This window comes from Notolabrus celidotus, chromosome 14, assembly GCF_009762535.1.
Source record: "Notolabrus celidotus isolate fNotCel1 chromosome 14, fNotCel1.pri, whole genome shotgun sequence".
Lineage (NCBI taxonomy): Eukaryota > Metazoa > Chordata > Actinopteri > Labriformes > Labridae > Notolabrus > Notolabrus celidotus.
The window spans coordinates 22,893,649-22,921,019 of record NC_048285.1 but is presented as its reverse complement, the minus strand read 5'-3'; the positions used below and the strand labels follow the sequence as shown (position 1 = coordinate 22,921,019).

The 27,371-nt window shown below is 40.5% G+C and overlaps 1 protein-coding gene across 2 annotated transcripts in view; it reads left to right on the top strand.

Annotated features, from left to right (window-relative positions):
- cadm1b (cell adhesion molecule 1b) overlaps nt 1-27,371 on the top strand; it is a 228,929-nt gene that overhangs the window by 156,843 nt on the left and 44,715 nt on the right. For both annotated transcript variants that reach the window (XM_034701417.1, XM_034701416.1), the window contains 2 exons: nt 16,240-16,260; nt 24,587-24,733. In XM_034701417.1, coding sequence (XP_034557308.1) covers nt 24,637-24,733 — 97 coding nt within the window. In that variant the 5' untranslated portion in view covers nt 16,240-16,260; nt 24,587-24,636. The remainder of the gene's footprint in view (nt 1-16,239; nt 16,261-24,586; nt 24,734-27,371) is intronic.

Here is a 27,371-nt window from a genome sequence, read left to right as displayed (position 1 = left end):
GTTTGTTAGTGATTTAGTGTCACAATAACAAAGTTTTCTAGAGAAAGAAGGACAGGTGTTCACTTCTGAACGCTCACCCTGTCCACATCTGATTTCCCTGTCTTCATGTTGGTCTACAAGCTTCCTTAGCAGGTCTGCTACAACATGATATTTACGCTAGATTCAGTAAGTCAAACACATGAACTTGGAAAGTGCTTGTTTGCTTTGACTCCCCTCTCCTAGATACGTTCTCCCTTTGATCACACTGCTTTCTGCTTGTTTCCTCCCACATTCAACAAACATAGAATCACTAGGAGCGGAGACTAAATTGCCCATTGCTACGAGTGTGAATGTGGACCCCAGCAAGCCTCACAGTCACTGAGGCTAATTGGAATCCAAATATAGAATAATAAACCTGCGCTTTGCCCACATGGTTGGTCGTCATGGTTATATCTCCTCAGGGAAGGAGTTTGAATGCAGACACCAGTCAGACTCATAGCGTTGCCGCCTTTTTTTTCCTCCATGGGTTTGAGTTTGCATGTGTGTTTCTGGCCTGTCAGTGCGACACATCAGCGGTGGTAACAGGCGGTCCCTGTGGAGGGCAGACTGACAGGTAGGTAATGATCAAAGAGGCCGTTTCCTGTGTTTCATGTGTGGCTCACAGAGAGAGATACATCTGTAATTCTGGCGTTGCTGCTTCTCTTTTTTTCATAGACTCGGATTGCAGATAGCGCTCACTCATTTCATGCACTGATACTCGCATGACTACAGACTCAAGTCTTTCAACATATTATTTGGAGGACATTTTTCATGAGTTCCCAGTTTTAAAGTTGACTAAACCAGAGAATCAGACAAACAATTACCATAATCAGCATCACTGTTAATTCACGATGACAATCTGGACATTTGTTTGGCTGTATTATAATGAAATGCACATACATGATCACCTGTCAGTTACTGAAATAGAACAGCTAATGTTATCCGTTTTCTAGCTAACATTACATTTGCTACAAATTTGTACCTTTACTATTGTGTCATGTCCCTAAATGATAACCCTAACTTTCGTCTACTTTCAAAATAAGAATAAGGGAAGAATCAAATGTTAATATTCACCCACCTACAAGTCAATATTAAGTTTGCTACAATTGTATGCCCTTCATATTGTATCATGTAACGGATACTGTCAGCTTAACCTTTAGCTTTTTGCCATTTTCCTGCTGACGATAATATTAAGTCAGCTACTGTAGGACAACACCCATTATTAGCATTTGGTCTCTTTCAGACTTACATTGTTTTTACAATAAATGTTCATATGTTGTATTGTATCTAAACAACTGTGTTTTAAGCATAGACTGTATAAAATATAGACGTAGTACCCGTGACATCACCCATCTGTTCCTGAGCGCTGTTTTGAAGCCAATCAACGGCGGCAGCCATATTGGAAATGCGGAACTCAAGCATAGTGTGACATAAAGAGGCGGAGTTTGAGCCTCCTAGCTAACAGCTATGTGTTCCCGACTGGGAGTCAAGCCAGTCATGTCCTTATTTGGGCAAAAACTCATAATCTTAATATCTTCTGAACCGTCACGTTAGAAAAAAATTCACCCCCCGTACATTGAGTGCCGACAGAGAAATGAGGTATGAAGAGCCAAGCCGTTTTTTGAACCAGGCTGTAAACATGTTTATTAATGCTGCAAAGATTGCCTTTTTTGAATTGGTGTCTATGTGGTTTCCGGTGTTTCTGCAGCCAGCCTCAAGTGGATTCTTGATGAATTGCAGTTTATAACAGTTTCGCATGGGCTTCATATTTTGAGACCAGAGGTTGCTGCTTACAACAATATTAAGTCAGCTACTGTAGGACAACACCCATTATTAGCATTTAGCCTCCTTCAGACATACTTTGTTTTTAAAATAAATCTACATATGTTGCATTGTATCTAAACAACTGTATTTTAAGCTGTCAGTCTTTCCCAAGCTAATGGTTTTGTAAGTTCAGGGGACTGTGTGGCATTCAGCTACGCTAAGTATTCAGCTACTTACGAGCTAACATTAAGTTTGCTACAAAATTACAAAAACGCTAATGTCTACTCAGCTTACTGTGTATCAACCCTCTTGTTAGTTTGGAACATGTCTGTTGTATTATTTAACCAATTTTCAAGCTTAATTTTTAGCTTTTCAGCCTCTTCCAAGCTAACAATAATGTAAGCTACTGTATGACATCAGTTAACATTAGCATTCAACAAGTTTATCGCTAACATTATGCTTGCTAGGAATTAATGCCTGTCCTTATTGCACATTGTTACGCTACAAAAGACAAAAGCTAATTGTGACTGCTAGTAACTAAGTATAAGAGTATTGTTATTTTAGCTAAAACCTGATGTTAGCTGGTAAGTAGCTCAATGCTAAAGCTAGTAGTCATATGACAAAAAATCAAAAATATAATTTATCTGCAGAACAGCCAGATTTCTCTCAAGATGTATACTGTTTACTGGCTTTTCAGTTTCTAGACAATCTAAAATCACCAAAATGATAAAGATCTTTCAGACACTCTTTATTTAGAAGACTGAGCTTCCCACCTTGCATGTGAAGGAACATGCCCATCGTGTGAGTACAGCCACTTTTCAGACTCCTCACATTTACAGCTACTAACACAGTTCTCAGTTTCAGCTTCACTGTCCAGTCGAGATGCATTCCCTCGCTTCCAATAAAAATGCTGAACTCTTGCCGCCTGCACGCAGACTCTCAGTCATCTCAAACTGTCATCTGAACTGTATCGCACATCCATAAAACATTAACCTAAAGGGGAAACACAGGCAAAGCCACCCAGTCTGTCTCCAATTTGAACCCCTCCCTCCCCAAGTAAGCAGGACTATCTCTCTGACTCAGGTGCCAGGCCACTCACAGATATCTTACCCTCCATCTTGTGTCCACAGTTGCCAGTGGCTGTGTGGACAGGGTTTGTACTTGGCTCCACTCTGTTCAGCCTGCCAGTTTCTGTTTAATCAATTGGAGCAATTCAGATTGTATTTGAGAGCGGCCAAATCTCATCTCAGGTTGGATGTTGTTGGAAATGAAGTGCATCCTTGAGGACGGCCGCAAAAACAGCTTCACTTTATCTGTAAGATTAAAACTTCAGGGTCAGGGTAATCTGTCTTAATGAAACTGTCAAGTAATCCGAGGATCTGTAAACTGTGAGGTGTCACGCCGTCGTCCTGGGAGCTCGCTTGTGTGAGTGTGTGTATCATAGCTGACTGAATTTAAACATGATTTTAAGTGACTGATTGGCAGAGTAGAGGGTGATGTGATTGCTGTGAGAGGTAAATCAACCAGCAATTAACCAATGTTAAGGTAATTACATAGCCAATCAAATGAAACTACTCAAAGCAGGTAGGGGAGGCATGAAGAGCTGATTTAATCATCTATAAGAACTACTCCTTTATGCACTTGGGTTTGATCTCATAGCCTCTTAATTTTACAGGAGCAGGGGTTTTTCTCTACCTTGTACAGGATCATTATTTATTTTGAGAATCCCACTGCTACTGACAGCCTTGGCATTGCTCTGGCAAGAATCAATAACCCTATTATTGGTCCAGTCTTCATTTAAAGTTATGATACCATGACAAATCAACCTCATGCCTTCCCACACACCAACCTGACATATGTGCCAACGAATGAGCAGGAGCTATGTCTGTAAAACATGTTGGCTCTTCAGGAACAAACATGTAAAACTATGTTAACTCTTTACCTGCTGGCTTCTTTATGAGCTCTGAAACATTGGATGCTGCTCCTGGAGTTGTGCACATGCAAAAAAAAGGAATACATTTGCAAACACTTAGAAATAAAACACCCAGTTAAGCACTTTCACACTGAGTAGCTGCTAAATTCCATTTATAGTAAATTATATAGACTTTGTGCAACATTTAAGTCAAACAGTCACCAAACTTCTGTTCGCATTAATAAGAATGATTTGAAAAAAAAGTAGTTTTTTTTTTGTTTAAACATTTTTTGGCCGCAGAGTAAGTTTGTGGTGACAAAGCTGGAAAGTAAATGTTTCTTTGTAGTTTGATCATTGGCTGTGAGTTTATCTGGTTGGACTCCTTCCATGTTCAGTCGATGTTTTGTAGAGTTTATCATTTCAGTGGGAGCCACAAGATGTACCAAAGTCGGTGCCAGCCTAAACTTGTGGTTTCTATTTACGTTTTCTCCATTGCCTGACATGCTTTATTGTATTCCTCACCCTTAGAGATTAAGGGTGATTAAACATTACTTTGGTATTCCATGTCAGACTTTTAGTGTAAGTTTGAAAGCATTGTACATGAAGGGGGAATGTATTATGAATATTTGTGAAATAGTTCAACACAAATAAGAAAACAGATGCAAACATCTAAAAGAGAAAGCGCTCAGAAGAAAGGGAAGAGATTGTGAAGCTGACTGCAGCAGTAGTATGAGACTAATGGCCCTTTTCCACTACACAGTTCCAGCCCTACTCGACTCGACTCGGCTCTACTCGGTTTGGGTTTCTTTTCCACCAGCCCGAGTGCCAACTCACAGTGTGCAGGGTCGTCATAAACACAGCTGCGCAAAACTGCGTTCACGTCATTTTGAACACAACACAAACACAACAATCACAAACAATGGAGGACAATGAGGCAATGGTGTACTTGCTGCTCGGTCTGTGGCTTTTTTGTCGCAGGCAGAGTGAGAGAGGAAAGCAAAAGAAGAGCAAAAGAGTACTGATGTCGTCTTTTAAAAATGGCAGGTTTGATTACTTTGTTGAGCGTATAGGTTGAGCATCGCGCTCATGACTCTTCGGTGATGACATTCTCTGACCAATCAGTGGCCGGCAGTCCGTCAACGTCACCTTTTAATATCGGCTCAGCTCGCTTGGAACCAGAGCAGAGCAGGTACGAAAAACTGGTATCTCACACGAGATAGGGCTAAGACGGCCCGGTGGAAAAGGGCCATAGCATGGCATTGAGTTTTGGACAGTGAGTTTTAGGTCCAAATATTTTCAGCTGTAGTATTATTGGCCTGTTTCCCCTGTCATTTAATGTCATATTCTGGCATTGATGGATATATATATATAAGCTGCAGCAGTAGTCAAATTATGACATTTTGGGGTCAGAATTTTGACACAGTCTGTCTTTGGTCGACCAGACTTAGGCGCTGGTGGATATGTAAGGGTTTGATCAAAATGTATGTGTTTGATTGAAAAGTTTCCCATCCTATACTAACATTTCCTGTTTTATACCAGTGTAATCTGATGAAGTCTTTATAGGTAAAAATCAAATGACAACTGTTGGACGAATACGAGTTTTGAAAAATGTAGCCCAGGACTCTGTCATATTAAATCAAGCATTCTTCACTGTCTGCTGAGATTCTTTTAGACTAAATGATCCATTACGTAATCCCAAAATAATATCAGTAGACTTGTTCGGTATTAACGATAAGCTGCAGCTTTAGTTGTTAACTGTTTTGAAATATGAGAGAAAGAGAGTTCACAAACATATTGCCTAGATATCATAATTTAGTTAGGTGTAACACAGCAGGAAAGTTGGACAGTTTGGGAGGTGTTTGACTTGAAAATTATAGGCTACACATATATTTGCTGTTGCATACACAACCAGATACATCATGAAAGTAACTGTACACATACTCTACCATGCGTTATGCGACTTACAGGAGAAAACCTATAGAGGGCACACCAGTGAACTCAGGCTGCTTGTAACTGCTGGATTCACAGGGTGTTAACAATATTTATTTCATTCAGTTTTGAAGTGCGATCTTATTTCTTCCCAAGCCTGTTTTTGGGCCTTGCAGTGGCAAAGGATACATTGCACAGATATGGACAGTTGCAGACTTGGTTCATCAGCTTGTCTCTACAACTTTCTGCCATTGTTGTCCTTGCTGCTGTGCTACTGTCACATCCTCTCTGCCTCCACAATGCCCCCACCATGTCCTTGCATGTGTACTGCATGCCCACACGCCAATCAGACGCAAGGAATGCATGGCCGCCATCATGCGCACAATTAGGTGTAGTTAGAAGTAAGCATATCACTAGACTATGACTGGACTAATGCATGAAGACACACTGACATATGATGATGTAGTTTGTCAGCTATCATAATACTCTGTGCCCTTTTCTACTGAAAGTAAGGGATTGATTGATGTTGTGAGTCATGTTGTCATCTGTGTGTGTGATCTAAAGGAGTTAAAATGTCCTTTTCTACTTTTAAGTTCAAACTCCTTTTTTTTTACTTTGCCATGTATTTATATTTTAATAAACATCCACCGAGAGCTTCAGTAGTTCCAGCACCTGCTGTGCCACATCTTGAGTCCGTCTTTTTCCTCCTTGGATGGCTTGTCATCAAACACCAGTGAACCCAAAGCTGACCCTCTTTTTTAGCCACTCAAGCTGGCAGCTGATCCCTCTGAAAACCAACAGAATCTGTGAAAAGGGGGAAGGGATGCGTAGCTGGCAAGCATGAAAAGCTCCACATGATTGATAGCCATTTGTTTTGCCTGCTTAATACAACATAAACTCTCCAGCGATTCATCACCAGAGTGAGGCTTTTCCACGGTGCCTCTGCAAAGCCCACTAAAAATAATTCATTTTCTGCGAGCTACGAGCCAGGCACTAATGTTAAATATTCATGCGGGTCCAGTCTAAATGATGTGGCCATTGGCACACAGTTAGAGCACACTCTGCGGAAGGGAGGAAATGTCAAGCTGTGAATAAATGAAAGCAGTGAAGCCGTATATTACCCTGCCATTGTGAATTTACTATAGTTGCCATTTTGTGCGGCCACTTCAAATGGATCTCTTGTATAATCAATACACTCAGTAAAACACGGAGCATATTGCCACGTTGGCGATAATCTGGACTCGTTGTGTTTGCTCATCCTTTATTCACTGTTTGTATTTGTTGCCTAATTTGTGCCTCGTGAATGTTAACAGCAGACTTTGTGCTATTTCTGTCGTAATAGTTGCCGTGTTCAGCAAAACAGACTTTCAAAGCGAGCGAGCTGACTCTCTTCAAAGTGATGCTGCACCACAAGCTCCGCCTGTCACATGAGATCAATATGGCTTCTGCCTATGCAGCTGTTATGGTTTGATTCCTATTGACTGACACATCAGTCAGACACATTCATTTCTGAGATGTTTTCCCAGCACGGTTTGCCGATGTGCAGAAGATGTTGTCATGGTGGCACTGAGATTGTTTTGCAACGTTATAGGTCATCTTCTGTCATGATATCAGTAAGCACAGTGGAGGGAAAGGGCAAAACATAATAGAACGTACTGGGCTGAGTATCCATTTAGAGGAACTCAAATAGAGAGCATAATGTCCGCGGTGCATCATGCGGGTGGAATGGGAAATGTTAAATGGCCTCATATTGACAGACACACTCTACCAGTATTCATTTTATCACACGCACATAAGCGTCCTCCACTCACACACACACTCACACATTTCTTCCTGCAGCCTCTGACTAATGAGGCCTGGGGCTGGAGATGGTTCCATCAAGAAACTTCCCCCTTCTTCCTCTCTCTGTGTCTCTCCCTCACACACTCTCACCCTCTCTGCTCTCTCAAACATGCACCTGATTGATAGCAGTGATTTGACTGAGAAAAGGGAAATGGGAAATTGAAAAATGGTGGAAGAAGATTGGAAACAACGTGCTGATTATAAACTCTGTGCAGAAACAAAAGGCCTCCCCTCCTGCCTTTTCTCTTAGCGCCGAGGTAGCAGGTGTGTGTCTGACAGGTGCCTGATTGAGGCGCACAAAAGACATTACAACTGCAAACAAATGGACGTGTTTAGCGTCCCCGTATGCAGTTAACGTTTTGGGCTGATAGATGTGATTATAAGTGTATGAGCGCAGGCAGCCGCAGAATGGGCACAGGTGTTTGTGGCAGAGGAGCAGAGAAGGAGGCATGTTATTGTTGTGATGATGATAATCCATCTATACAATTAATGATATGTCATCGCCAAGGTCATCAGCCTCAGGGGATGTATTTAATATGTCTCGTATTGTAATAATAGAGCCTCTCTCAGCTGGAAACGGATTCATAGGAGGCGTGAGACCACACAGATTTATCATCAGGAGGGGAAAAAGCAAAGTGTAAAAATGAGAACAACACGCTCTGCGCTCTAAATCCACTGATTTACAAAATAGCCCCAATTACCTCAATGCCACCGCCATTTATTCTGCTCTCTTTATGTTTGTGTTCTCATGTTTCAGAATGAGAAACAATAACACTTTTATAACAGACAAATAAATTAGTCGCTACCCTCCTTGTGAAGCAGCTTTGTGCGTTCCATAAATGAGGGAGCGTCTTGGCCGAGGGCCCCGGTGGGTTTTAATATTCTCTGAGAGCTTCCAGACAGTGAGTGGTGGTGCAGCAGCTGTCTCTTGACCCTGCCGGACCCCCACTTACCCCTCTGACCGCCTCCTTTCCACCGGGCCGGCTGTGGCGATGACAAGCCTGTCAGAAGCTTCTCCTAATGTCCTAATTACCCCTCTCACACACACATGCACACACATACACACAGAGAGAGAGAAAACTTGTGCAGATGTAAGCACATTCACTGTGAGTAAGCAGATATGCAGGCTGACAGGCTAGAAAGCAAACACACACACACACACACATGCTAATAGTTCTGTTAACATTGCTCATGGGTTTTCCTGGCAAGAGCCCACACTATAGGTGTACTGAATAGCAAAAAAAAAATCCTCCCCAAAGGCTCTTTGCAGGCTTTGATTCATATTGTTCTTTGCGCGTTTTGATCCGTGTTGAATCACAGCTCCAGTTTCTCTCCTGTGGTAACAAACCTAGCTCTCCTGCCGCAACTTTCTTTTTGCAAAACACAGACTGAAAAGAGGCTTCCCAGCTTCCCCTGCTGTCTCTGAGGAGGGAGAAACACAGGGAAAAAAAATGCAGCGTCACCCGAAATAGACGAACTGAATGAGATGTGATGAGTCACTCTGCCAGAGGTTAAGCTTCGCCTCGGCGTTAAGCAGGGGAATCTCTCCTCTGCTGCACAGTTTTTTAGGGTTGCAGAGCACACTGCTGCCACTGCTGCACTTAAGTCCATGCTCAGTCAGGCAGTCTTGTTAACATAACATAACAGAGTGAATGATTGTGCCTCGTAGGAAAAAGGAAATCTTTGTACCTCCCAGCAAATGCAGTTCCTTGGTGATTTATAGACCTTTGAAGTTACTGCATTTGTCACAATCACCATGACTTAATAGTGTGTTACTATAATGCTCTTCCTGCCTCGTGTTATGTTGATTCAAGACGTCCTGCCTGTTTTTTTGTGTCAAGTTATCTTTTGATGTATGTGTCACTTTGGCATGAGCCATTTTTTCTTTTACTTTGCAACTTGATGCTGCTTTATTTGTGAAACAGAGAGCGCCCCGTGTCTGTTATGTGAGTCTGACTGGAGCAGAAGTCGGGCGTCTACAGTACTCAGGAATGTGTCAGTGCTTTTTTTCTGACAAGACTGCGAGAGATGAACACACCTGAGCTGTCATTAAAGTGCCTGGTTCCTGGGTTCTTCCTTTTATTTTGTCTGCTGCAGAGATGTTTTCAGGTGTGTTGTGAGTGGTGGGACCCAGCAATGTACACTAATGAGTTTACCCACATTTTAATAATGCTTTCAGAGACACATCTGATGTCTGACAAAGAAGTCCAGCCTTTTTTTGTGTGTTTGTTCGTGATCTGTATGCAATTGTAGATGCCCCTAGCACTTCACTTAAAGGAGCCAGAGCACCAGATTCAATATCTGCTTTTTATCAAGCAGCATTTCTGAAGGATTATCCCTTAATCTCTGAGAGTAAAAGCTGTCTTCAGCTACACGAGTCCTCTGCTTTTTTACGAGCGCAACACAAACATTCAGGCCACAGATTGGACTTTTACAAAGCGTATCCCATTAACAGTGAGCAATTAACCACCTCTGTGGGGATATTTGCAAAATCTCCGTTCTTTAACACAGTTTATCGAGCAGGAACACGCTTTGCATCTCCAGTAAGCCCACCTGATTAATATGTTTCAGTCGACTGCGGGGGGAATTAATCTGTGTATTCCCTGCAGTGTTTACAGGTGAGCGTTCTCTGATATCTCACTGACAGGCTGGATTAAGGCGTACCTGAGAGCTGATAATAAAAGAAGCAGGTCAAGGCTGTAGAAATAAATTACTGAATAATGCACAAATTTACCATTTTATGAGAAAACAAGGTGTGAACTCGGCCGAGCCTCAAGTGATAAGTGAGGAAGTTAATTCTTAACCTTGGAAGTACTCATTTGAAAAAAAAAATCACAGCTCAAGGTGTACTTACTGTTTTTCCTGAGATTTTTAAGATCATGGAGCATTCATTGTTGGATTCACTGAGATAGATGTAATGAGATGAACTCTGAAGCTGTTATCATTTTTAAAAACACTGTAAGGACTTTCTTGTTGGCTTAAACTTAAGTAATAGGTTTTTTTTTTCCAGAGCTGTCAATTGTCCATCAGTGGCGGTTCTAGACCAATTTACTGGGGGGGCCAGGCTGGGGCCAAGGGTGTTGTCAGAGGGACACATTCAACCCTGACAAAAGAGACTGAGAAGGTCGAGGACCGGCTGAGAACAAACTGGCAAAAAATCAGAGCATCCCTTTATACTAGACATATAGACTACTGTGTACTATATCAAAATGCAGACTGACAGCAGCTGATTGGCTGTTTACACTCAATATGAGTCCCTTAGCGCTCTAAGGGACTGGAACCAAGTACCACACGCATGTGTTCTGCCTGTAACATTGGCGTGATACCAAAGCTTTTTTTATTGTATAATCTTTGTTTGGTGTGGAGGGGGGGCCACAGGGGGGTCCAGGTTCAGTTTTACAGGGGCACTGGCCCCTGTTGGCCCCTCCCCAGAACCACCGCTGCTGTCCAGTGCTCTCCTTACAGTGTTTCTTTTTAGTAATAGAAATGAACTTGCTGTATTAAGCTTAATTTCCCAATTTAATGTCTGCTTTTATGGTAGGAAAAAGAACACTTACAATGTGACACATCAGATCATAAGTTATCTGTCAGTTGAAACATCACAAGCCTGATTAGCATGTTCTGTTTCTAAATGAAAGAAGATAAGACAATAAACCGTGCATATAGTTACTATTACCTAAAGCTACTATAAGTAGTTTTGTCTAGTTATAAAACAGACTGAAACTCATTCTTTGTCAAAGGTCTTTGCAGTTTTCTTCGTTTCTGAATCTCAAAAAACTGCCATTTTACCAAGAAGTGACACTTGTGCTTTCTTTTCTATTGTTATATAACAGAAGTTAGCATAAGTTAAGTTTGAGCAACAGTTACTAGCTACATGAGGTAATCAATTTTTATTATTATTATACAAAAATTCAAAAATTGTGACCCAGCTACCAAAAACGAAAGTTTCTCACAGGAGTTTTAACTTCTACACATTCTTCAAGAGGAAACAAAATAATCAATGTAAACCTCATGACAAAGGTTTTTTCTTTATCTTTTTAGTTCTGGTATGAAGTTTGCTCAGTTTTCATGGAAATGAGGATGTGGATATCCCACTGTGTGAAGTTGTTTTAAACTTTGCAATTGCCAGAAAGCTGACAGTAAGTTGGGCTTGTTTTTGTCAAACTGAGAGTATGTGCATCATAAAGGGCCTGTATGTATGTTCATGTAGTATGAACTCTTTAATGTGGATTTGAAAACAACAACAAAGTCTGGTGTGAGGCGTTGGACACTTTTTCATTTTGTCTGGAACAGTATAAACTCTTTGATCAGTTTCTTTGTGACAGTCGTGACCTCAGATGCCGCCCGTGTTTATTGGGTCCACTCTGCAGGATCTCGCTTCTCCATCCGACTTCCTTGAAGAGTAAAAGTTTGAAGCCCACCTCTAATCCTTCTAATTAAATGAAAACACAGTGGGCTATGCACAGTAAGACACCAGTGCTCCAAACACATACACACTCATTCAGTGCTGAATCTCTATGGGGAACTGCACAGAGTTCTAGCATCCAGCTCTGGTGTGTGTGTCCTCGAATGCAGTGGGATCACACAGTGGGTTGACATGCAACACGCTGCAGATCATGAGCATAAATAAGCAAGGGAATGCTTTACCTGAAAGGAAAACATTAATTCAAAGGCATCACACCAGTGCTGAGAAGAAAAGTTGCCTCATTAGTGTTACCCCACTGCTTTTACTGAGCGGCAGAGATCGACAGAAAGAGAGAGAGAGAGAGGCTGTGTGCCACTCACCACATAGACACCCAGTCTCCTGAGATCTCACTTTACCTCAGTGACTAAAAAATGGGGCAGATTATTGTGGATTCATCAGGGCGGCATTGGCTTGAGCACAGATGCCAGAATTTTCAAGCACTTAGAGCCTCACGTCTTATAGAAAAACATAACGCAGTGTGAGAAAATGCCCTTTCAAATGTCAACAATTTCCAGCAGGAAGCGTAGCAGCACTGTTAGCAAGGAAACATTCCACTTTTCTGTCTCTGAACGCAGCTCGTCTGGGATGAAAAGAGGTGAGGAGACAAGGACAGACATTATTTGGAGGACGCTTGGCCTGCCTGCTCTCATCCCGCCGTGATTGACAGATTGGTGCAACGGTTGCACTGGCACGGATGCCATCACACGCATTTCCCCCCGAAATCTGTCTATCAGCGCTGTCTAAGCAGAGCGACAGCCATGACATCTAATCACAGTGGAGCTGGCACCTCATAACTTCTACCTAATGTGCTGCAGGTACAGAGGGAAGACGGGGAGCACTGCACACACACACCATACACGTACACACGCACACTCACTGCAACACTATATATAGCCCCTTCAGAGGCCACCAGCAGGAAGTGGATCATACTGAAGGGTTAGGCGAGGTGTCACCACACTATATCACAGCTCGCTCTGTTTAGATATAGGTTCCTGTTGACAAGATTAAACACCGAGATGCCCCCGGTTTTCTGGTGATTCATTTTTCTGGGTTACACTCTCGACAAAGTAACACAAAACGAGGGCAGACCACACCGCACATACAAGATGATAATGAGTCATTTACATAATGTTGCTACAACATTATAATTACCTGGCAATTAAAGCAGCTCAAAAGCCTCATTATGGGCAGTCCTGAGGGTTGGCTGGACTGGGACGTATACCGGGAAGTTCATCTAACATACTCAGACAGAAGCCATTTCCATCTGATGTCACACCGTGTGGGGAAGCACTTATGCTGTTAAAGTGTTGTTCTACTGTTAGAAAGGTTGTAAATCATACAAATGTTGGTAATGGGACAATTTATGATCTTTTCACTGCTTCTCAAAAAAATGACCATAGTGAATATCTACAGACAACATAACACAACAACATAAATGGTTACTCATTTGCTTCCATTTGAAATTGGCTAATAAAGCTTTCAACCACTTCCTAGCTACACTTTTCATTAGCTTGTTTTACTGTAGTGATCATGTTAGCAGGGTTGCTCTTTTAGAACTTTATGAGACAAAACAAGAGTGAAAATCTTGAGGAACGCTTTTCATAATAAAACAGATTACTTATAAGCTACCTTGAAACAATAGTCAACATTAGCTTTCCACCAATTGTTTCTTAATTTTAGCGCAGCCTTTTGTTAAGTTGGAATCTGAATTTCCAAGTAATTAGTTGCTTCAACAGTCCTAGTTGTATTTGCTGTCATTCACATCTTGGCTACTATTATCTAGTAAATGACTAAATGCTAATTTGAGCTTTTGTCTGATGTGGCTAGGTTATCATAGCTAATACGTTACCAAATTTGCTGTTTTTACTTAAAATATCGTCCAATATCTCTCCAGCTTTTTGAGTTATCTTTTCAGCTACTGACTAATAGAGACATGGTGACAGTGCAATGATTAGTCGGATAGGCTACCCTTAAATTTATACTGCTGAGCAAAGCACTACAACATTTTATCAGCCTTTAGCCTCCCACTCTGAACAAGATATGAGGGTAAAAATGGCCTCGCTGTGAAAAAAAGTCAATTTAAGCCAGAGTTTGAGACCAGCTATTATTCTCTATGACTTATGGTTTGTTTTTGTTGGTATCACCTTCTTCTGTATCATGTTTTTTTTCTTCTCTAAGCAAGGCAAGGTAGCTTTATTTATGTAGCAGATTTTATACACTGACGTAACCTCAAGTGCTTTACAATCTAATAAAATAAAATAAAAGATACTGGAGTCAAATATTTAAATTAATTCAAATAAACCATTACAATAGAAAAGTAAAGTGCCTACTCTACAAGATGGTAGAGTAGGCAGTACAACAGGAATATTCCTAGTTTAGACTTAAAGCTGGTCAGAGTCTGAGTCTGCTTGTCGAGCATCCTCTGGGAGATTATTCAAGGTTTGTGCTCCACGATAACAAAGAGCTGCTTCTCTGTATTTTGATCTCACTCTTGAGATGGACAGTAGGCCAGCCCTAGATGTTCTCAGGGCCGTCGATGATTCATTCGTCACAATCATGTCAGTATCTGGATGATAGAGTAACATGGTCCTTTTATTAGTTTTTATTTATAGGTTCTTTCTCTATTCACAATGTACAGCCCTTCACTGAGTGTAAGCAGTCACCTGTCTTTTCTTTTCCTTTAGCTCCATTGTTAAGGGCATGCATACAGGGCAGAGGTGGAGACTGTGAGTGAATATGATGAGGACAAGACATTATCAAATTGAACCTAGATAATAAACATACCAACCAAGACATAAAAAAGTAGTTACAGATAGTAAAACACTATGTGTATATCGAGAAAATAAAGTACAAATATAGCCAGGTAATATCCAACATAACCTTGGACTTATACAGATGAAATAATAATCACTAACCATAAACAAAGAGAAGAGGAAACCAATTATATCCTTATTCATAGAGTAAAATTAGAAGCCTTTGTTTGTTTGGTGTGTCAGTGTGCGTTTGAAAATTGTGGAAAGAAATTAGGTTAAAAGAAAATCAATAAGACAAAGGGTAAAAGTGTGATGTTGTAAATTCAACAACCTAAACAGAGTAGAAGAGTAACAGAAGAGGAGTAGGAGGGAAAGCATTAAAGTGGGAAAAAGATTCAAATTAGGACACAAATTTTGTAAATCAGAATTGAAGCGGTCTTGGGCACATCAGTATCTTTCAAATGTCTGTTCAAATCACTTTCAACCGAATCCCAATTTCCCCAGAAGCCTCATTATGTTGAATTATTGCATAATAAAGATAAAGTTTTGACTGACACTTGGAAGTTTTAAAGGCGCAGAGATTTATTGTTTCAGGCTCCTGGACAATGCTGAAAATTTGTTTCCTATCGCGTGTGATTTGTCACTCACACTTTTTTTCCCATCCTGAGGGAATTGCTGACACATTGAAAATGCACAAAGGGCTGTAACAAGGACATGTGTCATACCTTACACCCTTATTACGCTCGGCAATGACAGGCAAGACAAGCAGTCACTTGGACACACTGCTCGCTCGGTACTGGAGCTCACATTGTTCGCTGTGCACACAGTGAAGAAGCTCCAGAGTCAGTGTGAAATGTCAATATAATAAAAGATGCTGTGTGAAATATAGAAATGTAGATATAGAAGTGCAGAGGATGAAGGTGTGTGTATGTGTGTGTGTGTGTGTGTGTGTGTGAGGACTGTTTATGAATAGCAGACAATGAATGATGGAAGCTCTCCCATGGGTGCAGGCCCCTGAGCACTGCTGCGGGGACTTGGGAACACGCCAGTCTCCCATGCCCTGTGAAATGCCAGTTTGGGTGGGCACCGTTCCGAATGGGTGCTCTCCTCTCCAGGATACACTGCCGTGGGTCCTGGGGGAACATCTCCAGACTGTGGCTGCTCCAGAGTGGGGAGGCTGGCAGGAATCTCAATCAGGGACATGAGGGAGAGAAAACAAAGTCCGCACACTCCCTGCGTTCCTCCATATTAATGTTCTGTCAGGGAAAAATGGATGAAGAGAGAAAAATGGCTCATTATGTACACACCTGTAGAAAAATAGCCTGACTGGATTGTATAAATGACTCATTATGATGCCTTTGTATTCTTCTTAATTGGTGGAAAATTACAGCAATAGCATATGGAGCTTGAATTTAATGAATTTTAACACCTGTATTTAGATATTATTTGTCAATTTTTGTGTTACCAAATGTATATGCCTCCCAGCTTGCATCATGTCTGCTCACAACCTGTCTGTTTTCTTCTCCTCTGCTCTCTCCTCGCCTGCGCTGCTACAGGAGCTGCTGAAATCGTGACAGGTACTCTTTCTCTTTGCTACCTGCTGTTCATTTGGAAGTGCTTGCCTCTGTCTGTGTCTGTTGATTGGCTGTCCGTAGCAGTCTGTTCATCTGTGCATATTTACATGAATGGGTGGTTTTGTTGGTGTTTGATTCTTTTCAGGAAGGAGGAGAGAGCGGCGCACTCACAAATGCAGAGCCGCTCTTTTTCATTTTTAATTCTCAAATAAATATTTTGCCACATGTGAAGGCAGATTTCCGTTTCTCCTCAAGCCAACTAGTTGTCACTTTAGTTAATGGGCTTTTTCCGACGCTAAGAGGTGCACTTTACCAATTTTCCCCACATAAAAAAAATACAAAGCACACAACTGGTTAGAAATATTCCTTTTACTTAAAACAAGACAAGGGGGAAGCCATGCTAGAAGCTTTTTTTAATAAAGTAAATGCTAGTGTTACCATGCTCACACAACACACAGATCTGCTCACATTTAGCAGGATTGTTTTTTACCAAGTTCACACTCTTGTGTGTAGTCGCCCTAACATTTGCGAATAATTAATCAGAACACAACAAATGTTAAGACTGATGAACTATCTGTATTTTTGTAAGTCTGCTAACACACTTCAGTATCAGGTTCAGGTTCAGGTTCAGGTTACTTTATTTGTACCCGTAGGTAAACTTGTTTTGCAGCCAGTGAGATGTTAGGTCGATACAAAATTACCAGATAGACTTCAGACAGAACAATCTACTTAATGTGCAAAACATACAAAAAAATATCCTAAAAACTAATCTAACACTAAAAATGGTAAAATGAATAGACATGATAAAATGATAAAATGATAAAAGTGCTAAAGGTTCCATTTTAAAAAGCATATCAGAAAACAGTCAACCAATAAAAACAATGGAATCACATGAATAAATAAGACAATCTGGGCTCAAGTCATAAGATTGGAGGCTGACTGTGTGGGAAAATAAAAGCTATTGCTTGTTCAGCTCAGTAACAGCAGCAGGAACAAAGCTTTTCTTGTGACGCTGTGTCCTGCAGCTTGGGACTAAAAACCGTCGTCCAGAGTGAAGAAGCTGGAAATCACTGTGCAGAGGGTGTGAGGCATTATTTAAAATAGAGGTGGCTATCCGCTGTAACTGGTTAGTGTACAGGGAAACTGTGGATGCCTGTGGCTCACCAATCAACTTGCTTGACCATTTAACTATCTGGTTTAAAGAGTTCCTTTCCTTCAGAGTGATTTGGCCAAACCACGAGACTAGGGAGAAGGACACATAAATCAAAGATGTCACTAAATGTTCATCTTATAGTTGTCAAATTATTGAAGTATAGACAAAAGTGCAAATGAACCCACTGAAATACCAGCTCTAGAGTGATGCTGCTAGCATGGCTAAATATTCATATCATATACAGTAAATATAAAAGTAAGAAACATTTGGATCCAATAGCACATTTTGTCTTCTTCAGAGACTTGAGCTGTGAGTGTGCCGACTGTCTCCTCCTTTCTCTGATGTCTGGCTGCAAACTAGCACCTCACTAGAAGATGTGTCCGAACCCTTAAGTTCTTTGTGTTCTTTTCTGTCTAACAGGGTGTGAGCGTACTGTGAATTACTGACAGCAACTCTCTGTTGTAGCAAGTACAACTAAAGCTGTACTAAATAAATAAATAACACATTATATGTACTGATAACACTTTCTAATGGAAGATCAACACATGCACATCTTGTCTTATGATTTCCCAGTCCCAAGGACTTCTAACGCTTTCAGCCTCTCAAATGGTTTTAGATGGAGCTTGAATTTTCAGGAATTATGTTTTTACCTGAATAATGTGAGCACATTTTAAACATGGCACTTTCCCTGATAAATTGAAGAAAGAGATGCAAATTGAGATGTTGACAGAATCACAAGTCCTTGGCTTTAAGATGGTTTATAAGTTGCAAATGAGACCTTTTAAACCGGGTACAAACAGTTATTACCTAGCTTTCTTACAAATCACCCTGCAAAGAGCCCGGCACATTTAATCAGTTTATCATTTCACCTCATATTGATGCACCTCGTGTTGCAAAACTTTAGTTTCCAATAGCAGAACACAGAGGATACTTTTAATATTACTCTCAATTTATTTTGATAGCACAAAACTTTAGATCGGTGGTTATTGGCTGGCACGGTAAAGGAGACAAGAGGAGGGAAATGGTGCAGAAACAAGCAAGGGATGTTAGGGACACAAGCTGAGTGAGAAAGACTTCAACCAAATTGAAGAAAACAGACAGGAAGCAAACATCAAACCCTAATATGGTGTAGGCTTTGGCAGTGTTATAGGAAAATGATTACCATTGTCAACTGTGAAGTTATGGTGAAGAGGGCATTACAGGTACTTCTGTCAGTAACAGTAATGTTTTCACTTTAAGTTTAATGTGATTTGTTACTGTAAAGAAGTCAAATCTTAAGACTTCACAGCAATTGAAAATGTTAAGTTTAATGTTAATTGGACCACAAAGTAGGCTGATGGGATCACGGTTGCTATGGAAGCACTACCAGCTGTTGAATCAGAGGGACTATTTTAGCTGCATATATAATTCTTAAGTTATTGAGACAATCTTTAAATCAATACTTGGTGTCAGCTTGTTTGTGTATTTAGTTAGCTGGGAAATAAGGGGGATAATTTACTGTAAGCAGAGTCTCACCCTGTCAGGATTCTATTACACATAACTACCTGCTCACTACACATTGCTCCATACATAATTAAACTAATCTATAATCTTAATTTTAAAATTTCCGTGCCAAGATTACTGTCAACTATGAAGGGCAATTAATATCCATATTAAATATGAAGATTGCAACATGCTCACTATTTCATACAGTTACAGATTAATAAACACTTTTTAATGACTGCATGATTAGAAAATGATACCTGACCATTATAGTATATTGAACATTTCATTTACATGGCACACATACCCTTCAATAATTCAGTTGGTGCCATTTTTCTCGGGTTGTAAAGCCTCATTTCTCAGCCATCTCTGCATCATTATACAAACAGTTACACTGATGTTCTAAGAGAGCTGGTCTTTGTAAGAGAAAAAAGACGTCCAAATTAGTGACATTTTTTGAAACCTTCTCATGCAAAGGGTCTGGAAGAAATGGCAGTGTGCTAATTATACCCCGAGACAGAAACCTCCTTAGTCGTGAACATCCTTAAAACAGCATTTCATCATGAGGATAAGGGTTTAATGACTGAGCTGGATAAAGACACGCAGCAGTGAAAAGGCAGCATGAGACACGAGGGGGGAGAAACTTTTTATTGTTAATGACTCTGTCTATAGTCCTGGTTGTTCCTTGAAAGGACACGACTGCTGCAGACAGCCGTGACTCAAGGAAGAGGAATTGAGGGGTTGGCTGTCAAGCTTTTTTTTAGCTGCTTCTTTCATGTCTTTTGATGTGAAAACAAGAGCGGGGAGTTCAAAGCAGGAGCCGACTCGATTCAAAGGTGCCCGTCCCCAAACTTCTGCTGTAAGAGCCGGGCAGCTAATATTTCTTGATTTCGTGACTTTTTAAAAAATTGGACGGCAGTTCGTGCTGTTTAGCATTTTGAGTGGGACTGATGAGCTGAGGTCCACTGCAGACACTCGACGCCAGATTGTACGTCCCCTCAGAGAGCATGTAGACTTTCTGAAGGTCTGTATTTCCTCCTGACTGTTTCATTCAGCATGTTGTGATGCAGGAACAGGAGGCCAGCCATGTGTAGAGATACAGGCACTTTAGTCTTCCAGACAGCTGCTGGAATGAGTGTGAATTTATCAGCCAGTCATCTGTGCCATGCCTCTGCCCACTCCCCCCTTCAACCCCCCACCCACCGCCCAGAATTAATGACTGCCTCTACTCATTTGCACCCAATCATGACCAGGATGCAGAGGCAATTGAAAATGTTTACTCCAATTGCAAAAACCCTCCATGTTCCACAAAGTGGCCTGTTTTCACTTTGATGGGATTGCTAATCACAGCAACGTTATTTATGTGTGTTTTGAATTGGAGATGAGCCTAGACTGGGATATTGGAGAGGGACCAACCTTGCTTGGGGCTGCTAAACCTTATGGAGAATTTATCTATTGCACTCCCTTTTCTCTCAGTCCAACAGATTGGGAGCAGAATAACCTTGCTTTGAGGATGCTCTGTGTTGCTGTTTTGACTGCCAAATGTATTACTTTAACAGGGATGAAATAAAAAAGACATCAAAAACACTTCACACTGCTGTTGCCTCATCTTCTGCAGCAGTGCGTACTCTTACAGGGAGCTACAGATCACATATCATCACAAACTTACACATTTGAGCTCTCCATATGATGGTTATTTTGATATTTTCTTCATTATTCTTTTGAGTTTTCAATGAAGGCAACTAATCGCTAGCTGTACGCATTCCCTTTTTCATCCACCAGCTAAGAGTTTACCAAACCAGAGCTTGGACATCTTCTTACTCTGCAGAGAATTTTGATTTTTTTAATCAAAGCATATTTTAAGCTCTTTTTGCACAAGACTTGAATTTTCAGGGAACCTTCAATAATTTGTTATAATTGCAGAGTTTGTCTTTGATCAGACCAAAGTTGGTTAAAGGCTGATTTATACTTATGCGTTGAATCAACGGCGTACCCTACGCCGGGGGTCCGCGTAGCTCCCGTACCTACGCCGTGGCCTACGCACGTAGCTGACGTGCACCTCCTCCAAAATGTAACTCTCCGTAGAGCCGACGCGGACCGCAAGCCCTGTGATTGGTCCGCTCGGCGGCTTTGTATTTCCCGCATTTACAACACTTCCGGGATCCCGGACATCGGCCACACATCTCCTCCTCTCTATTCTTCATGTAATCATGTCTGTATGATAAACAGCAACATGTATCAGCTGTAGATTAACATAACACGCTCTGAATCTCTGTGGAAAAGTAAACAGAGATCGTAGCGGGACCGGAAGCAGGCGGCTGCTATCAGAGAGACCGCACTGCCCTCAGGCGTTTCGGCGGAGAATTGCTGCGCGACACGGACACACCGACACACAAGTATGTGGGGCTCATGTCCGCGTCAGCCCCTGCTGCGTAGGGGAGACGCAGAAGTATAAATCAGCCTTAAGTTTAAACTCCACCACAAATTAGCTGACATATCTAACTAAATACAGAGAAAATGTGATTATATTTACAGTATTTTTGCCTTCTGTCCCGGTCAAAAATTGAAGAGGCTGTACAAACTTCATCAACATTTTGTCAGCAGTTTGGTTGCAAGTTAAGGAGGCTAATCTGGCACTGTTACTGCTTGCAGACAGAGCAAGCTCTAAAACATTAGAGGAGTGAAATATCAGTGCAGTGAGGAGGATGATGGCTGCACATGGAGAGAACATCCTGTAACAGGTCACTTTCATAATTTTGCTCATAAATACAGTATTATATTAGTTTAGGAAGAAAATGTGGTGCAAAGGGGGTAATGTCAATCCTTCAACACTGTGTGCAAGTCCAGGTAAAACAACTCACACTGCAGCTGAAGGCTGTTTGTGCTTTAATAACTTAGTGCTTTCAGTGTTGATTGATATATACCTTTCCTTATCACTCCCTGTGAAGCATGTAAGAGCAAGATGCTTTGAATTATGCACTAGATCGTAAGATTCAACCCAGAATGACCTCCGTATTGGGCAATACTCCAGCTCAAGATTCATGTCTACACCAATGTTTTACACCAAAGAAAGAAATATTGTGCTTCAAATAAAGCAAAGTAGAAAGTAAGTTTTGAGGTCAGGGGTAATGGATGGCAATGTTGCAAGTCTGATACTTAGACGATGTTAAAAGTATTCAAATGCAGGCAACACAGACGTCTCCTTCGAGGGTTTTTAACAACAAAAAGTCACGAAAACAGGGCAGAAGCAAAAACAGCGGGGTCAAAAAAATCCAAAAGGTCAGGCAGTGATGCAGAAGTATAGGCATGAGCTTGTCGTCTAGAAAACAGGGCAAAAAGTCAGTCACAGGTCACAGAAACAAGGCTGGAATAAGTGTCTCGAGAGCTTGGCATGAACACAAGACAATCTGGGAAGGCTTGGGGGAGACTGAGACTGAAATAGGAATCCTGACCGGCTTGAATAATTGGACATTTTGATGAATTTACAGATTTACTCTCACCCAACTGTGTCTCTACAATAAACATGTAGGTATGACTGACTCGACAGCTGTTTGGCTTAGCATAGACAACAAATGAACAAATTATGGACTGTTATATACTACTAAAATCATAAACACATTGTATCAGATTTTTCTTTGTTTGAAAAAAATACAACAATCTTGGCAGAAAAACAGTCTGAGAGTTTTGCTACTACACATGTTTTATGAAGTGGTCTTAGCATTACTCTTATACTCCACGGATGGAAAGTGGAACAAATCTAGGCATTTCAAAGTATTTTTTTTTAACCAAAGCCAGCATCTGATCTTTATTAGAAAATACCATGCACATGTTTTGACAAAATTACAGAATCTCACTGGCATTGGATATTTTCTTGGGTTTTGCGGAACCATTCAATATCACAATTAGTTTTCTCAGAGTAGTCCTTCACCATCCATTCACCCCCTTCTAAGTTTGTATGGTTCGTTCCTTGACTTGGCAACAAACAAGTCCATGTGAATTAAATTTCAGAGTCTCCAAGTAGGATGCAAGGTAATATAGGGAACAACATGTTTGTTGTTGTATTAAAAGAATTAGAAGTATTTATAAATCGATGTAATACTTGTCACTATATGTTTTGTCCTGTTCTATTTGTGAAACTTTTTATGCTGCTGTCTTGGCCAGGACTCCCTTGTAAAAGATACTTTGTATCTCAATGGGACTATTCCTGGTAAAATAAAGGTTAAATAAAAATGAATAAATAAATAAAAATCTTTCCATCTGATTTCCGTTAAGGCATTGTTCATGTGAAGCACGTGCAGAACAAGTTTAGATCACTATTAATTAATCCATTTGCTTCCATGTTCAAATAGTGAAATGACTGATTTCCATACTGCCCCTGGTGGCTGTTCAAGGTGCTGCCTCATAAAACTGCACCAACACTAAAAACCATTACATAACTGTATTATTTAATTTTGTTTATATTTATGTCCTTAAAGAAAACTATATTAATACATTCAATATTAAAGCCTCCATCATTGATCAACTATAAACCTGTAACGGGCTTTGTTGTGTACTTTTTGGACGTAATCCTACCGTTTCTCTTCCCTTTGTCCTGATGGAGCCTTGGCAGCAGAGTGGAATAAAATGGGTAGCTCATTGCATCAGACAGGTCTGAGGAGCTTTTCTCCACAGGAGGTTAATTTCTCATTGCCTGCCGCATTCACAGAGTTCATTTTGAATCATGTTAGTTTGGCTGTCTATTCCCATTATCACTATCTGAAAATGCAGGTGTTTTTTTCTCCTCCACTTTGTAAATGTCAGAATGCAATGGAGGTGTCTGACAACTCGGGCATGCAAATGTGCTTTTGATGTTTTCTTGGGGCGGCGGCTGAGAGTGTTGTTCCTCCGCTGGAGTGAATCTGAGGCATTAAAACGTTATTCTCCATTCTCCTTATGCTTTTTTGGCTCCTGACAGATAAATATAGCACAAGGTGACTTTTGATTCTCTTCCTCTTACTCTTAGCAGAAGAAAAAAGGGGGGTGGAGGGGAAACAAAGCCAGGCTTTTTGATGTGAGGTGTAAGTTACGACGACAATGTCCGGGGCCTGTCTGTGGCAACAATGGCTGCATGTGTACTGAGAGTGACTCAGATGCTTACAGCGCTTTTATTCCTCAAGACACAGAAGAGAACAGCTGAGCACACGGAGCGCACGATGGTCACATGGATCCTCAGATGGAGAGCTCTGATAAAGCTCCACCATAAACAGCACCCAGCTCGGCTCTGTTCTCTCTCTGTTTGACTCCCCCTCTCCTCACCCCCATCCCCGCCCCCTCTTCCTCCTCCTCCTCCTCCTCCTCCTCCTCCCTGCCAGTATCTACTACTTGCCACTTTCTTACACTCTTTCTTTTGTCTCTTTTTCTCCTCTCTCCCTACCTTCGTGGGCAGCAGAGCTTACAGCCCATCTGGCACTGACTCACAGGGCCCACTCTGATCTGGGGGAGATCAATAGTGACAAACATTGCACATGGCTCTTATATTAAACGGATTAGCCATGGCTGCAAACAGACAAACTACACTGTGTATGTGTTCACACCCAGTCCCTGTTGTAGGAAATCTCAATATTTCAAAGAGTGGTGATACCCAGGTAGGGATGCCTGTCTCCAATACCTGAAACTGAAAATATCCTGTCTGTTTTTTCTCTCTGTGTTTTAAAGTCGAAGGTCAGAACCTGGCGACGGACAATGTGTCTGTGATTGAGGGGGAAATGGCAACAATCAGCTGCAGAGTGAAGAACAATGACGACTCGGTCATCCAGCTGCTGAACCCAAACAGACAGACCATCTACTTCAAAGATGTTAGACGTAAGTCCTACTGCCTCACACACACAAAGTTAACCAGTCTCCCATATATCTCATGAAGTAATCATTAAATACACAATCAAATGGGCTCAAAGGGAGAGAAATCTGTTTCTGACCACCAAGGGATTACTTGTTCAAGAAAATGTACCTTTAGTTCTAAAGTTCTTTTTCTTTACCATAGTGAAAGGAAATTCATGAGAAGTCTTGTTCTTATACGTGTGAACTGAATGCCTTTCAGATCAATATTGATTAATTCCACTACAAATTTATAAACAGATAGCAATCACATGTTTCCGATTGATATTTAAAATGATAGTTTCAGCAGACTTAATCTGGTAATGGTTCAACCAAAGTCATTTCTTCATCAAAGTTATGTGTTCTGTAGTTATGCATTAGGACTTCCACTCTTTATGAAAATATGAAAGGTTATGATAAGACAGTTCTTTATACTAAACCAGTGTTTTTCTTTTTCACCTTGACATATTTAGACTACAAACTTCCTGCAGTCTTCTTCAGAAGACAGACAACATCACAACAAAACCACGTGACTCTTCTGAAGAAGCCTGCAGGAAGTTTGTAGTCGAAACATGTCAAGTTAAGACAGAAAAACACACTGGTCTAGTTAAAAGAACTGTCTTATTATAGTATACAGTGTCAGACCTAATGAATCTTTTAGGACTATGAAAGGTTATGTTTGAACAATGAACAAATACATTTGAACCAAACCAGTTCAGCAATCTTGTTTAAATTGGTAGGTCACAACTGATTTGGGCAACAACTTTTTGAGAGGAATGCTGTTTTTTTTTCTGTCATCTTCTTTTTGATTTCTACATTTCTATCTTTTTTGCCTGAGCACACTGAGACATTTATTACAATGGCACATCTGCTCTGAATGTGTTCTGTTCATTTATGATGCAGCAAAAAAGTCAATCCCTACAGTAACTCTCTGCAACTAAAAAACTGTTGTGTCTTTGTGTTTTTATTTCTTGTTTTTTGGCTTTTGTGCCTTTTATTTAGAGGATAGTACAGTGGATAGAGTAGGATACTGGGAGAGAGAGTGGGGGAATAACATGCAGCTAACGAACACAGGTAGGAATCAAATCTGGGCCATCTGCTTCGGGGACTATATAGCCCAGGTTCCCCATGTTTACAGGGTACTTTAAATTTAAATTCCAAATACATATTTTTTTTAATAATTAAAGAAATATTTAAATGGTTCTTTTCTTTTGAATTCTAACATTTGGGTGAAAAAATTAAGACTTTATGACAGAAAGTAATCCCTGTATTTAATATCTACCAATAGGGTTTTCTCAATAAAATTAGCAACAAGCTGTGTAATTTGATGTTGTAGTAAAGTAGTAAAGCTTAATGTTTGTTTGTTTGTTTGTTTGTTTAATGATAACCCTTCCCATTTCATTTCTAATTGATGTGACCGAGATTGGAACAATGTTCATGGGAAAGGCATTGCAAGCTTTAATTAGTGTTACTTTTTTTGTATTATTTCATTCCAACTGCACTCAAGTTACGTTAGCTAATGTAAACTGTTAGCCGACTTCCCAGATGACTCTTTTGAAGGTCAAATACCACGTTTAGTGCATTGTTACATTGCTGAAACTAGATTTTTCCTGATTTAAACACTAGAATTTAAAATAAGATAATTCTCTTTTTAGAAATTTGAACATTTGAACATACATTTTTTTAATCAAATGTTCTAATAAATATTTTTTTTCTCAAACACATTAAATGTACGTGTTTTTGTATCACTAAACATTCAGGACATCCTGCACTAAAGAAATCCTTCAAGTTTTGACATTACAGTGAGGATATCAGACATCACTACAGCATCACCTCTAGCTTAGGTTTGATTTTCTATAAAAACGTGATTCCATCTGCCCTTGACTTTTTGGCTCATTTACAAAAGTCATTAAGCTCAGAATGCGGTAAGATTAATATGAGATAATTCACAGAGCTACCATAATGGGAATACTTCTGTGTCCTTGTCACTGTTCGATTTTACGATAATCTCTTAGATTAGGATATTGAACATTATGATTATGCATGAGCATATGGACTACTTCCACTTGGAGTTTTTGTGTCTGTTTTTTTACTTGTTTGTATCTGGGATGTGAGCCAAGATTCAAGGTGAACAAGAAACACCCTTCATTTCTGTCTATATTGCATCCCAGCTGTTATTTCACAAGTCGAGGTAGCGTGATGTGTGTTCCATTTTCTCACTCGCGAAGAGCATCGAGGGAGTTTGAGTACACATCTTCATCATATTTTTACAAAACACCCAAAGCTGCGGGAGACTATGGCAGAGAGGAATGGATTCATATACAGCATAGGTCATGTTGTGCTGTACAACTTATAAATATTTATTCTAACACCAAGGAATAGATAGAGAAGGTTTTGGGATAAAAACAATGAATAATTAGCCCTTACATCCTGGAAACAATAAATCTTATTGTTAAAGAAATGTTTCCGTGAGGTTAAGAAAACCTTTTTCTCTGCCTTCCTTTTTAAACTGCTCCATGTGGGGATGTAAACATGTCATTTTCTCTGCTTTACTCAATGCTCTTTCATTGTCAGTAACAAAACACAAAAGGTTTTTGTTTATCTGCAATTAGATCTGAATATATGT